The sequence below is a fragment of the Coregonus clupeaformis genome, chromosome 7 (genome assembly GCF_020615455.1).
Source record: "Coregonus clupeaformis isolate EN_2021a chromosome 7, ASM2061545v1, whole genome shotgun sequence".
NCBI classification, from domain to species: Eukaryota; Metazoa; Chordata; class Actinopteri; order Salmoniformes; family Salmonidae; genus Coregonus; species Coregonus clupeaformis.
The window spans coordinates 18,295,637-18,310,592 of record NC_059198.1 but is presented as its reverse complement, the minus strand read 5'-3'; the positions used below and the strand labels follow the sequence as shown (position 1 = coordinate 18,310,592).

General features: G+C 41.8%; 1 protein-coding gene across 10 annotated transcripts in view; it reads right to left on the bottom strand.

Moving 5' to 3' along the window:
* Window positions 1-14,956, bottom strand: part of LOC121569874 (voltage-dependent L-type calcium channel subunit beta-2) — a 145,236-nt gene that overhangs the window by 15,808 nt on the left and 114,472 nt on the right. For 7 of the 10 annotated variants that reach the window (XM_041881143.2, XM_041881142.2, XM_041881148.2 and 4 more), the window contains 6 exons: window positions 9,919-10,041; window positions 9,608-9,744; window positions 9,353-9,429; window positions 8,706-8,845; window positions 1,921-2,001; window positions 1,143-1,201 (listed from right to left, as the gene is read on the bottom strand). In XM_041881143.2, the coding sequence (XP_041737077.1) occupies window positions 1,143-1,201; window positions 1,921-2,001; window positions 8,706-8,845; window positions 9,353-9,429; window positions 9,608-9,744; window positions 9,919-10,041 (617 nt within the window). Of the gene's footprint in view, window positions 1-1,142; window positions 1,202-1,920; window positions 2,002-8,410; window positions 8,431-8,705; window positions 8,846-9,352; window positions 9,430-9,607; window positions 9,745-9,918; window positions 10,042-14,956 lie in introns of all 10 variants that reach the window. The other 3 variants (XM_041881147.2, XM_041881146.2, XM_041881152.2) reach the window with 1 other exon arrangement.

Below are 14,956 nucleotides of genomic sequence, written 5' to 3'. Positions count from 1 at the left end.
TTCTTGAGCAGGGGGACCTTGCGGGCGCTGCAGGATTTCAGTCCTTCACGGCGTAGTGTGTTACCAATTGTTTTCTTGGTGACTATGGTCCCAGCTGCCTTGAGATCATTGACAAGATCCTCCCGTGTAGTTCTGGGCTGATTCCTCACCGTTCTCATGATCATTGCAACTCCACGAGGTGAGATCTTGCATGGAGCCCCAGGCCGAGGGAGATTGACAGGTCTTTTGTGTTTCTTCCATTTGCGAATAATCACACCAACTGTTGTCACCTTCTCACCAAGCTGCTTGGCGATGGTCTTGTAGCCCATTCCAGCCTTGTGTAGGTCTACAATCTTGTCCCTGACATCCTTGGAGAGCTCTTTGGTCTTGGCCATGGTGGAAAATTTGGAATCTGATTGATTGATTGCTTCTGTGGACAGCTGTCTTTTATATAGGTAACAAACGGAGATTAGGAGCACTCCCTTTAAGAGTGTGCTCCTAATCTCAGCTCGTTACCCGTATAAAAGACACCTGGGAGCCAGAAATCATTCTGATTGAGAGGGGGTCAAATACTTATTTCCCTCATTAAAATGCAAATCAATTTATAACATTTTTGACATGCGTTTTTCTGGATTTTTTTGTTGTAATTCTGTCTCTCACTGTTCAAATAAACCTACCATTAAAATTATAGACTGATCATTTCTTTGTCAGTGGGCAAACGTACAAAATCAGCAGGGGATCAAATACTTTTTTCCCTCACTGTATGTAAAACATCTTGTTAATGATCAAAAGGTTTGCACTTTGAGAATAATATAAAACGGTTTACAGTATGAGTACAGTATGAGTTTTGTAACATAATTGCTTTACTGTGGATGGGAGACTGGCCAGGCAGCCCAGGCAGGGACTGGTGCATGGAGAGGAGAGGAGCTGAGGAGAACCCTGCGCTGCACTAGGGCCCACTATGGCCTATTAAGGACATGGAGAGGGCCTATTTAAAGCAACAGCTAGCACACATCTCCAGGCCAAACAAACTTGTTATACACTCCCTCGGCAAAACCTCCCGGGATGACTAAATACCAGCCTATAGGACTCAGGCAGAGCAGACTGAACAGGGATACAGAGAGAGAGAAAGAGAGAGGGAAGGAAGGAAGAAAAGCACGTACCTCCCTTCAAATCGGTGTTTCAAAAAGTCAAACAGTGCTTTTTGCATCATATCTGTCACCTGCAAGCAAATGGGGTAATAAAAACATAGTGAACATTTAAGGAACTACCATCATTTTGAAAACAGGCTCTCTGTGTGTGTGTGTGTGTGTGTGTGTGTGTGTGTGTTTGCATGGGTGGGTGGGTGGGTGGGTGTATTGAAGCAAGCTCTCTGTTGGTGAGAGAGGGATCCCCACAGCTCAGACTGTTGTTTCAGAATTGACTGATAGCACTTCATCCTTTCTCTTGTAAACAACTGTGATCCTCCTCAGCTTAGTGTGTCCTGTTCTCACCAGGTTCCAGAGGACCCTCCCCTTTCTGCCTCCCATTAACCACAGAGACAAAGCTCAGCTCTGTCGGTGTATCCATGTGTCCACAATGAGAACAAGTAGTAGAATTAGTGTAAACAGAACGTATCAGTGAGTGTAGTAGTGGTGCTAGTACCAGTAGTAGGTTTGCAAAATTCTGGTAATTTTCCCCAAATGTCCAGGTTTTCCAGAAATCCCATTTGGAAGATTCCCTGAATCAGGAGAGAATAAGCAGGAAATCCAGAATCCTCCAACCAGGATTTCTGGGAAACCTGGGAATTTGGGGAAAGTAACCGGATTTGGCAACCTTAACAAGTAGTGATCTAAATATAATATACTAATAGTGAGTGTAGTAGTGGTTGTGTCAGTTATAACCCCTTACAACAACTTTATAACAACTTATAACAATCCCTTAAAATAAAAATGCTGTTACCTCATAGCCCTTCAGTGACGGTCCAACCAGGACCACAGGTCGCATGGAAGGCACAACGTCGTATGGAGGAATGTGTTCCGTCTGCCCAACGAGAGAAAACCACCCATCAGCTTCACATCCAGGGAGATTATTATACACAGGTTACATCCCAAATGGCACCCTATCCCCTACATAGTGCACTACTTTTGACCAGGGCCCACACACTCAACATTACACACTACATCCAAGGGGGAAAAGCAAAACACACTAGACCATTTAATAGAACTGAAAGGAACTTGGAAAACTATGAAATGAGTTATTCTAACTGTGAGCCCCAGTTTGCACTCAACACACATGAAGGATGCCAGTTAAAGGGGCAATCTGGGATTGGTACATCCCTTTATCCATCATGGTTTTCTGATCCATAGAAATAGGAGTGTTTTGTTTTCATTTTGAGTAAATATAAAACAGTAAGACATTATACTGAATTATACTCTAGACAGAGCAAATACTAAGATAATCTCTGAACTGAATTCACTGACCTCGTAATGAATGACAAGCAGCTTAACATAAGAACAACAATCCAAATCTGTGTGGAGGTCAAGGTATACTGAGCAGAATCTCTCATTTCATAATTGTTATCTACTCAAAAGGGAATGTCAGTAGAGGAACTGGTTAGTCAGAACAGGGATGGTAAGAACTCAAACGGTAGAACTGAAACAAACAAGCAGAGTAACAGAGAAACCCAGTCACACAGCGACAGAGTGGGAGCTCAGTGTATCTCAGTGACAGCTTCAGAGGGATGTGTCTGTGTGTGTGACAGTGAGGCAGTAGACCTCTAATGCCACATCTGTGTGTGCTGTCACAGTTCCAGCGGTGTGACAGCGCAGTACGTCTGAGGAACGCACCGGCAGACAGACAGACTGACACGCCATCGCTTCGCAGGGAAATGAAAGCGCTTTCTCCTCCACAGGAGCGACAGCGTGTGATCTAAGCACTACTGGAGACAGCTATGACAAATGGATGAAGAGAGAGAGAGCGCGAGAGAGAAGGTGATAGCACTGAGTCTGTCATACTTCTACTACCGTCTTTCACAACTCAATATTACTGCTAACTACAGTATCTCTCTCTTGCTGGTTTTCTTTGATCCATCTCACCCTGTTTTTGTATCTTAGCCTCTCTTTGCAATGTCTTCCTGTCTTTTCCTTTCTCTCTCTCTCTCTCTCTCTCTCTCTCTCTCTCTCTCTCTCTCTCCCGCTCTCTCTCTCTCTCTCTCTCTCTCTCTCTCTCTCTCTCTCTCTCTCTCTCTCTCTCTCTCTCTCTCTGTCTCTCTGTCTCTCTCTCTCCCTCCATCTCTCACTCTCTCTTTCTATGTATTCATCTCTTTTTCCCTTTCTCTTACTTTCTGTCTCGTTCTCTTTCTCTCTATCTCTCTCCTTTCCTGTATCTGTCTCTCTCTGTCCGTCTCCCTCTCTTTAATTTGTCTTCAACTGCTAACATCTGCTGCCGTCACTGGCTGTCCCTGGGGAACTCTTGTTACATCAGAGAGGGGTAAATGCTGCTAGATGCACGCCAGAGCATCCAAGTCTGGAGCACTACCGGTTAGGTCACTGTGACTGCTGAAATATTTTAGGCCATATTTTCCTGGCCTAGGCTACAGGGTTATTGTTACTAAAATATGCATGCTGCTGGACGATGGAAAATGGTGGCTATTGTTTCCATCGTTGTTGTAGTTGTATGGTCTTAGAAAGGAGATGAGACTGTACCTCTTTATCTGATTATTGTAAAAAGAAAACAAAAAACTAAATAAATATAATGTTGAAAAAAAGACAGGACATACAGAATGTGAATGGAGAGGAGTTGCATTTGCTAAGCTTTGCATCAAGTCAAGACATGGCATGCACACAATGACTGATAACTATTGTTGTGTGTGCAATATGTGTGTGTGTGGGTCATGTGTATGAGGTTGGCCTACATACACACATACACACACACACACACACACACACATCCCATCGTGTGCCAAGAAAGCCCTTATGGGATTTCCATAACTCCTCTGAAATTGTGTATTAATATGGCAGTGCTTGACAAAATAATGGATTTACGTAAGTTGTTTCATAATAAAACTAACATGAGAATAGTTGTTGTATTTGTTCTAATGGAGGTCACACTTGATTCATGTTGCATGTGATAAAGAAACACAACCAAACCAACAAGGATGCTAATAGCTGTTACTGTAGATTAGGGCTGTGGCGGGCATGAAATTTTGTCAGCCGGTTATTGTCATGCAAAAGACTGCGGTCTCAGGTTAATTGACCATTAATTAACACGTTTAGCATCTCCAGGCCTCCACTCAAACAAGCCGCTGATGTGTGCCTTTGGAACATATACATTTAAAAAATATAATAAATCAATTTAATATACACCATCACAATATATCCATTATTTATTTTAGTCAGGTCTAAAGAAACATTATGATATGAAGAAAATGTATTTCAGAAGAACAGAATATGAGTTGGCCTACTGTAGGCCTATGTTATCTAGCTATGCTCCATGTCATAGGCTGTAGGGTTGTTCATTTAGCTGACAAGATATGCTTATAAATCCTGTGCCATTATTTTATTTTATATGATTTTATATTAAGAATAATATAATTGAATATAGCTGAATGAAATAGAAAGGATATTTTTCCCATTACGGAGCGACTGCGCATATGAAGTGGCTATGTTGAGCGCAAAAGTGATCATTTGAAACATGTCCTATATGCTAGATTTAGAGTTATTTGGAAACTTTAGTTGTGAATGATACAAACCTTAGAATGTCTTAGAAATCAAAACATATATGGGCGGCATGGTGCGACTATAGGCTATTGATGATTTGAGAAAGTCGCAAAAAAAGCCTGCGCTATGTTCCTTGCCTCAGGCTGCACAGCTCTCTCATCAAGTGATCATATTTTCACCCATCAGACTATTCTCAATTTAATCTCATCTTTACTAATAGGTCAAATTAGTTTAGATTTAGAATGGCCCATTATCAAATGGGCAGGAACAAGACATGCCATCTGTATGCACTCGAATAGCGAATGGAGGCCACGCACTTTCCCACTGGTCCATTTTGTAGGCTACTTCGGTTTTTATAGCGGAGCATGTGCTTAATATGAGCAGCTGAGAAAAAAATTGTAGAACACTTATTTCACTCCACGCATCAACCACTGTTTGAGGAGCATGCTCTCGCTGCCCCAACAGGTGCACAATCAAAGAACCAACAGCATCATCAAGGGCTATATGTTCTCCCCCAGACTCATGGATATACACTACCGTTCAAAAGTTTGGGGTCACTTAGAAATGTCCTTGTTTTCGAAAGAAAAGCAATTTTTTTGTCCATTCAAATAACATCAAATTGATCAGAAATACAGTGTAGACATTGTTAATGTTGTAAATGGCTATTGTAGCTGGAAATGGCTGATTTTTAATGGAATATCTCCGCAAAACACCAGTCTCAACGTCAACAGTGAAGAGGCGACTCCGGGATGCTGACCTTCTAGGCAGAGTTACAAAGAAAAAGCCATATCTCAGACTGGCCAATAAAAAGAAAAGATTAAGATGGGCAGTCTGAGATATGGCTTTTTCTTTGCAACTCTGCCTAGAAGGTCAGCATCCCGGAGTCGCCTCTTCACTGTTGACGTTGAGACTGGTGTTTTGCGGGTACTATTTAATGAAGCAGCCAGTTGAGGACCTGTGAGGCGTCTGTTTCTCAAACTAGACACTCTAATGTATTTGTCCTCTTGCTCAGTTGTGCACCGGGGCCTCCCACTCCTCTTTCTATTCTGGTTAGAGCCAATTTGCGCTGTTCTGTGAAGGGAGTAGTACACAGCGTTGTACGAGATCTTCCGTTTCTTGGCAATTTCTCGCATGGAATAGCCTTCATTTCTCAGAACAAGAACAGACTGATGAGTTTCAGAAGAAAGTTCTTTGTTTCTGTAATCGAACCCACAATTGCTGTTTTCGCTCCACGCATTAACCATTTTGAACCTGTAATCGAACCCACAATTGCTGATGCTCCAGATCCTCAACTAGTCTCAAGAAGGCCAGTTTTATTGCTTCTTTAATCAGCACAACAGTTTTCAGCTGTGCTAACATAATTGCAAAAGGGTTTTCTAATGATCAATTAGCCTTTTAAAATGATAAACTTGGATTAGCAAACACAACGTGCCATTGGAACACAGGACTGATGGTTGCTGATAATGGGCCTCTGTACGCCTATGTAGATATTCCATTAAAAATCAGCCGTTTCCAGCTACAATAGCCATTTACAACATTAACAATGTCTACACTGTATTTCTGATCAATTTGATGTTATTTGAATGGACAAAAAAATTGCTTTTCTTTCGAAAACAAGGACATTTCTAAGTGACCCCACACTTTTGAACGGTAGTGTACATTTTGGAGCGTAGCATAAGGTAACCAGTCCATCCAGTATGCATAATAATACAGTCCACACTCAAAGGAGATTACTCGAATTTGTTTAATTTTGGAGTATAGGCTAGACCAATTATGTACCAAAGCCATCTTAAATGAGTTTAGTTTGATGTTTTTCTGCCATACGTATAATACGGCAGGCTATGTATTCTATAACGGCACAATCATAATTCAGTTTTTTTTCCCGGCCTCATAAGCCTATGCATAAGCTCTAATATGTGTATGGATGTTTTGAATTTATCATCACCTTAGAAAGCGCTTCCATTTCATTGTTAGGCTTTGAAACAACATCCACAACAACCATGTTTTACACTGTTTCAACCTGCTGTTGAACTTCAAATTGATCATCACAGTGAGGTGAGTTTTAAAAGTACTATAGGCCTACTGTTTTGATGATAAGTGTTTGATGTGATTTTAGATTGCATTTGCATTGATGTCAAAGTGGTTAGAGGGACAATATACAGTGGGGGAAAAAGTATTTAGTCAGCCACCAATTGTGCAAGTTCTCCCACTTAAAAAGATGAGAGAGGCCTGTAATTTTCATCATAGGTACACATCAACTATGACAGACAAAATGAGAAAAAATATTCCAAAAAATCACATTGTAGGATTTTTAATGAATTTATTTGCAAATTATGGTGGAAAATAAGTATTTGGTCAATAACAAAAGTTTCTCAATACTTTGTTATATACCCTTTGTTGGCAATGACACAGGTCAAACGTTTTCTGTAAGTCTTCACAAGGTTTTCACACACTGTTGCTGGTATTTTGGCCCATTCCTCCATGCAGATCTCCTCTAGAGCAGTGATGTTTTGGGGCTGTCGCTGGGCAACACGGACTTTCAACTCCCTCCAAAGATTTTCTATGGGGTTGAGATCTGGAGACTGGCTAGGCCACTCCAGGACCTTGAAATGCATCTTACGAAGCCACTCCTTCGTTGCCCGGGCGGTGTGTTTGGGATCATTGTCATGCTGAAAGACCCAGCCACATTTCATCTTCAATGCCCTTGCTGATGGAAGGAGGTTTTCACTCAAAATCTCACGATACATGGCCCCATTCATTCTTTCCTTTACACAGATCAGTCGTCCTGGTCCCTTTGGAGAAAAACTTGTATGTCTTCCATTTCCTAATAATTATTCCCACAGTTGATTTCTTCAAACCAAGCTGCTTACCTATTGCAGATTCAGTCTTCCCAGCCTGGTGCAGGTCTACAATTTGTTTCTGGTGTCCTTTGACAGCTCTTTGGTCTTGGCCATAGTGGAGTTTGGAGTGTGACTGTTTGAGGTTGTGGGCAGGTGTCTTTTATACTGATAACAAGTTCAAACAGGTGCCATTAATACAGGTAACGAGTGGAGGACAGAGGAGCCTCTTAAAGAAGAAGTTACAGGTCTGTGAGAGCCAGAAATCTTGCTTGTTTGTAGGTGACCAAATACTTATTTTCCACCATAATTTGCAAATAAATTCATAAAAAATCCTTCAATGTGATTTTCTGGATTTTTTTTCTCAATTTGTCTGTCATAGTTGACGTGTACCTATGATGAAAATTACAGGCCTCTCTCATATTTTTAAGTGGGAGAACTTGCACAATTGGTGGCTGACTAAATACTTTTTTCCCCCACTGTAGCCCTGAGTAACAGGCCATTAGGACCTGATGATCTAGCAAGTTGGGTACTACCAAAGCATGTCCAGAGTGCATAAAAGGATATTACCGTGACATGTGGAATTTTACTGTGGTCATGGCACATGACTGCCAGTGTGGCGGTAATACGGTCACCACAACAGCACTACTGTAGATACACTCTTCTGGTTTAATATCTGAATACAATGCGTTCCCACTAAATCTGCATCAAACATGCACGCACACACAAACACACACACAGAGAGACCACAGCGATGACAGTGAGTTAGATGGGAGTGTCAGGAACGACCACAACCACTGCAGAGAAATCACTGATGCACATCCCCCAGACCCGCAAGGCTCCCTCCAAGGCCCTGCTAGGGGTTGGTGCGTGCTGCACGGCAATATAACTTACCGACTTCTGCTTCTGCTTAGCTACGGCCCAGATGGAAGAGGAGAGAGAGAGAGAGAGAGAGGGTTAAGAAACAGGCAACATGCATGCTAATGGCTCGAACGCCCAGCGGAGGGAGGGAAGAGACACGGACTGTGGTAGGACATGGAGGACAAACAGAACGGGCGAGCGGACAGACGGTGGACAGGGTGATGCTGAGCAGCCACAGTCAGGCAGTTGTCGTGGGTAGCTGTGTGGACAGACGGACTGACAGAGAGAGGAGATAGAGAGAAAATACCGGCGTAGATGCCACATTTACCTTCTTAAAGAAGGGCATTCGTTTCTCTTTGGCTAGGGTGGGTGACATGACAGTGTTTGGCTGACTGGCTTTAGGGGAGCGGAGGTGGACTGGAAGCTCATTTTCCTCGGGGTCTAAGCCTGTGGCATCTATGTCAACGGCTATGCACACAGACATACAAGGCCACCATCACACAGAGGCAAACACAGGAGGCTACAAGGGTAACATTGAACACCTAACACTGGACAGATACACAGGTTATTCCACCACATATACAAACTATACAAACCATATACAAGCTATAGTCAACTATAGTCAAACTATGGTGAGCAATGACAGTAAACAATAACAAACATTTAAGGCCACAGTAGCTAAGACATAAATACCATTCTAACACTTTCACTAAAGGGCTACATCCTGTAGATTTAGCAACCGATTGTACAATACGCCTGAAGTGTACAAAAGATAGGCCAGCAGTAAGGTCAAAATAATGACCTTACTAATAAAACGTACCATCGTCTCCTATTTTTATGACACTTCATTTTCAAGCCCTCTTAGAGGTTGATGGAAGTTTGATAATACTCAAGTATTAGAGTGAAGAGTTTGTGTTAGTGAAAAACATGGCAACCTTTCTCAAAACGCCTTCTGCAAGGCCCTCCTTTACTCACCAGAGGAAGGGGGGGTGGATTTCCGCGAGTTAGGAACCACTTCACCTAAACTGGTAGAGGAGTTTGCTCCTGATTTACTGCAAAGATAAATAATTCATATCAGCTTTATCATTCATATCAGTATATCTGAGGTGTTGCTGGATGAAAGTGTCGAATATCTCAAGTGTCGGCTCAATGCCAGAATAATGATTGGGTGAGGTGCATGTTAGTTTCCATGGTGATTGCAGTGAGGTGGTGGCGGGGAATGGTACGTACCTGGAATGGAACTTGCCCTGTTTGGCTCTCTGCTCGTGTTGTATCCGAGTGTTCTCAATCTTCACAGGACTGGGGATGAAACCGATTTCACAGCCTTCCTTCACCAGGCGCCCTATCCACCAGTCATTACTAAATTTCTACAGGGGGACGGACATAAAAGGGTTAATAAATCTGTGTTCTCCTTCTGCTCATCATCATTGTCATCAACATCATCTTCCTTATCATCATCATCATCATCATTCTTCCCATTCTCCTCCACTTCATCATCATCATCATCCTCATCACCATTTGATAGTACTGTGACCCCTGACCTCTTTGACATGGAGGAAGTCTTTCGCCTCAAAGGAGATGGCCATGCCCGGCACAGGGACGTCATCATCGTTGGTGGCGCAGTAGTTGACATTTGTGCGGACAGCAAACGCAACTGGTTTAGTCTGCCAAAGAAAGAAAACTAAGAGATGTAAAGTTTTGGTTACACAAGAAAATATATGATATAATGTCAAGTTTCTCTGTAGTCTGAAACATTTGTCTGGGGTAGTAAAAGCTGAGCATGAAGAAAAGAAGGGTGATATGCACATCCTGAACTTGAGAATACCAGTGCTAAATAAAACATTATACTGAGATAGGAAATGAGAGGCCCACACATAGAATAGGCTGCTCCCAAGCGCATTATTCCTACACCCAAATACACGTTTTGACTTCACAGAAGTCTTCGTCAGGAGACAAAGCTGAGCTCCATGGATTTGGGAGACAGCAGCATTCGTTCCCTGAATTTAATTCTGCATGATGTTTTTATTAGCATCTCCAGCTGAGAAGAGAGTAGCGCTATTTGCGGGGCTTTTTTCTCCCCCATTGTGTGAGGTGTAAAAATAACTGCAGGCAAAAATAACTGCACCATCATCTGGCAGCACCTGGCATCACCATCATCTGGCATCACCATTATCAACATAATCTAACTCAGTTTAGGAGCCTGAGATCGCTGATATACTGAGGGAGTCCTGCTCTAGGCTCTGACAATGTCGTCCTGTCCTTTGTTTTGTGTTGAGTAACCTAAGTACGCCTAGAAGACTAGGTCTACTGAGTAGCCTAGGACTACTATGTTTATGTTTGTACATTTTGAACCATTTAATTAAGAGGACCACAATGGAAATAAACTCAGCAAAAAAAGAAACGTCCCTTTTTCAGGACCCTGTCTTTCAAAGATCTTTCGTAAAAATCCAAATAACTTCACAGATCTTCACTGTAAACGGTTTAAACACTGTTTCCCATGCTTGTTCAATGAACCATAAACAATTAATGAACATGCACCTGTGGAACGGTCGTTAAGACACTAACAGCTTACAGACGGTAGGCAATTAAGGTCACAGTTATGAAAACTTAGGACACTAAATAGGCCTTTCTACTGACTCTGAAAAACACCAAAAGAAAGATGCCCAGTGGCAGACCACGTGTAACCTGCACAGGATCTGTACATCCGAACATCACATCTGGATGGCAACAACAACTGAGAGAGGCTGGACTGAGGGCTTGTAGGCCTGTTGTAAGGCAGGTCCTCACCAGACATCACCGGCAACAACGTCGCCTATGGGCATAAACCCACCATCGCTGGACCAGACAGGACTGGCAAAAAGTGCTCTTCACTGACGAGTCGCCGTTTTGTCTCACCAGGGGTGATGGTTGGATTCACGTTTATCATCGAAGGAATGAGCGTTACACCGAGGCCTGTACTCTGGAGCGGGATCGATTTGAAGGTGGAGGGTCCGTTATGGTCTGGGGCGGTGTGTCACAGCATCATCGGACTGAACTTGTTGTCATTGCAGGCAATCTCAACGCTGTGCGTTACAGGGAAGACATCCTCCTCCCTCATTTGGTACCCTTCCTGTAGGCTCATCCTGACATGACCCTCCAGCATGACAATGCCACCAGCCATACTGCTCGTTCTGTGGGTGATTTCCTGCAAGAAAGGAATGTCAGTGTTCTGCCATGGCCAGCGAAGAGCCCGGATCTCAATCCCATTGAGCACGTCTGGGACCTGTTGGATCGGAGGGTGAGGGCTAGGGCCATTCCCCCCAGAAATGTCCGGGAACTTGCAGGTGCCTTGGTGGAAGAGTGGGGTAACATCTCACAGCAAGCAAATCTGGTGCAGTCCATGAGGAGGAGATGCACTGCAGTACTTAATACAGCTGGTGGCCACACCAGATACTGACTGTTACTTTTGATTTTGACCCCCCCTTTGTTCAGGGACACATTATTCAATTTATGTTAGTCACATGTCTGTGGAATTTGTTCAGTTTATGTCTCAGTTGTTGAATCTTGTTATGTTCACACAAATATTTACACATGTTAAGTTTGCTGAAAATAAACGCAGTTGACAGTGAGAGGACATTTCTTTTTTTGCTGAGTTTACGTTTTAAAACTTTTTTGTGTCATCCTTGATGATTTTAAATGCATTATCCACGTGTGGTTGTATTGTGATTGTAATTGTCAAAGAAATATATCTATCTATCTATCTATCTATCTATCTATCTATCTATCTATCTATCTATCTATCTATCTATCTATCTATCTATCTATCTATCTATCTATCTATCTATCTATCTATCTATCTATCTATCTATATAAAAATAATAATAACTACGATTAGTCTTGTAATGATTTGACAGTTTCATAACTAAACTTTGTTTTTGTCTTGTGTTTCCTTCTGACTAACAATGAGCAAACTGCACTTGTGCAAATGGTTGGTAAATATAATCTGTACGATGGCTGGATCACTGTGTCCCACTATAAAATCATGTATGACCTTTTTCCTCTGGAACAGCTATCCACCCAGGCTGTGTCCCAAATGGCACCCTATTCCCTATTTAGTGCACTTCTTTTGATCAGGGCCCATAGGGTCAAAAGTCAAAAGTGGTGCACTACAATATTGGGAATAGGGTGTGGTTTGGGACGCAGCCCCAGTCCATCTGAATAAAACAAACGTGATATAACCGCTTTATGACACAGACAGATGGATTCAATTCAAGAGAATGCAAATTCCACAATCTTTTTTTGACGAGACAGGAGGGAGCAACATGTCGTACAAATCATCCCCCACCCCTACCCCCCACCGTAGTAAGGCATTACATTTTCTGCGAAAAGGGATTTAAACAATAAATACTTAAGAAATAGGTCACTGGCTAGAGAAAAGAGACGGGAGAAAAAACATACACAGACTCCAAATCGTAACCTGATTGTGGCCTTAAGAATATCCTTTTTTAAGACAGAATCGTTTAGAAGGGAATTACATATAATGTTATTGGACATGATAGTAATCTGAGCTGAGTCTGTCTGTGGCAGCGGTAGCAGCAGTTGGTGACATGGACATGGCCTTATACGGATTACATTTCCTCTGCCTGTGAGAGCGTGACAAGCTCCTCAGTCGCTGGTGGCCGATGGAGAACCAAGCCAAACGCACAGTGATACAACCCACAGTAATTTCCCCTGGCCCTTTGCTAAATGTTTACCTGTAGATGAGAGAGAAAGGGAAGGGGAGCTGGAATGGGACATGGCTGGCTTAGTTTACCACTAGCAAAAAATTTATCAAAGATCCATACAGCATAAACCCAATGAAAACCCTTTTTGCACAGATGTTGTTTGCAGCTTTTTGCTGTTAAATGTTGTTTGACTATAAGGGGAAAAGGGAAGTTACAGCTGGGCTGTTATTCTGTCTGTTTGGGGAGAGAGAATAGAAAATCTTCCTTCCACGGTGAGAAGGGATTTTTGAATGGTTGTGCGCATGCGTTTAATTTTGCGATACTACCCTACAGAAAGGGGGAGTTTATGACACGAGATTAGGACACGTGTTGATTTTACGGGGCTAAAAACTACGAAATGAGGTTGGGCTAAGCCTACAAAACAAAATGGTGGCTTAAGGTCATAGGTCCCATTTGGCGTTACCCTGCAAGGGAAAATAGACAGAGGAGAAATTTTAGCACGATGATTCTAGTTTAAACTGCGATTGGTTAAAGATGAAACTTGTTTTGTAACCTATTGAATTTATAAATTAAATATATGTTGGCGAAGTATAATGAATTAAATTAAAGACGGATTAAAATAAAAATGTTTTTTGAGCGATCTATTTAATTCTGAGTTTAGTCTTAGAGTGAATAATGTAGAACGAACGAATATTGAATGGTTGGAAATACTCAGTGATTGCAGTAACTGTTGAAATCTGGTCTGTTTCTATGTTTTTTGAAATATGAGAGGAACATGGAACGAGAGGAGAGAGAGAGAGAAGGGGCTGACGTGTGCGTCACGTGACAAGGTGTGACGAGGCAGACGAGAGGATCAGATCAGGCTAGTACACAAAATCATCCTAACAAGATATGTGATGTTATGACGATTTTACATAGGCTTGGCAAATACTATTTCATTAAAAATGGCATTTTGGGAGCTCTGTGTATCACTGGGGTTTGATTACAGATGTGTTGGGAATCGAAGACTGACATTCTTCTGTAAATTTAAGATAATTAGAGCTGATAGAGCAAGGGGTTACAGGCTTTGTTTATGGGTATTTTAGTCTGAAGATGACTAACTTGCATTTACTTGCAGTTGATGGGTTGTGGTTAGATAGCCAACACTAATTGATAAATTGGTGATATAGGAATAAAAAATTGGTTTTAAATTATTCATAATTTTTAATTGAGTTTTTAATTGGTTTTTATTTTTAATTAAAGGGTTTTTGAATAAGGCATTTAATTGAATTTTTTAATATTCATATTTGATTTTATTTGATTTTTTGGGGAGGAAAAAAAAAATTCAATTTTTTTTTTTTTTTTTTGGGGGTTGTTAGGGTTATATTAATAATTTAAGGGGGGAAGCCTTAGGCTATACAGTCTAAAATAAGATAGTTCACAATAAAGGAATATGAAAGGGTTGATGTGTTAGGAGAAACTAATGGCAGAAGTTAGTACACCTTTCTCACATACGGATTCAGCAAAAAGACACCCACCTTATGAGAAGGAAGCTTTCAGTGATCATCTAGGAGGGTGATTATGGCATCAGAGATGAAGACGAATACAAGCAGAAACGACGATAAAGATGAATCCAAAACTCCAGAAGGAAGGAAAACCGAGATGTCTGGGAACTTAAAGAAGATGAGGATGATGAAGATGAGTGATGATGAAGAGGTTATGCATGGGTGGATATGACTCTGTGATCAGAAGGAAGTTGGCAAGAGAGAAACGAAGGAGACAAGAGATTCGAGTTCTGAGGAAGAAAGCGATGAAGATTTGGAGATTTAAGGGTGCTTTATGTTCAAGAGGATTTTATCCTACAATGACTGGCAAAGAAGAAATAGGAGATATAGAC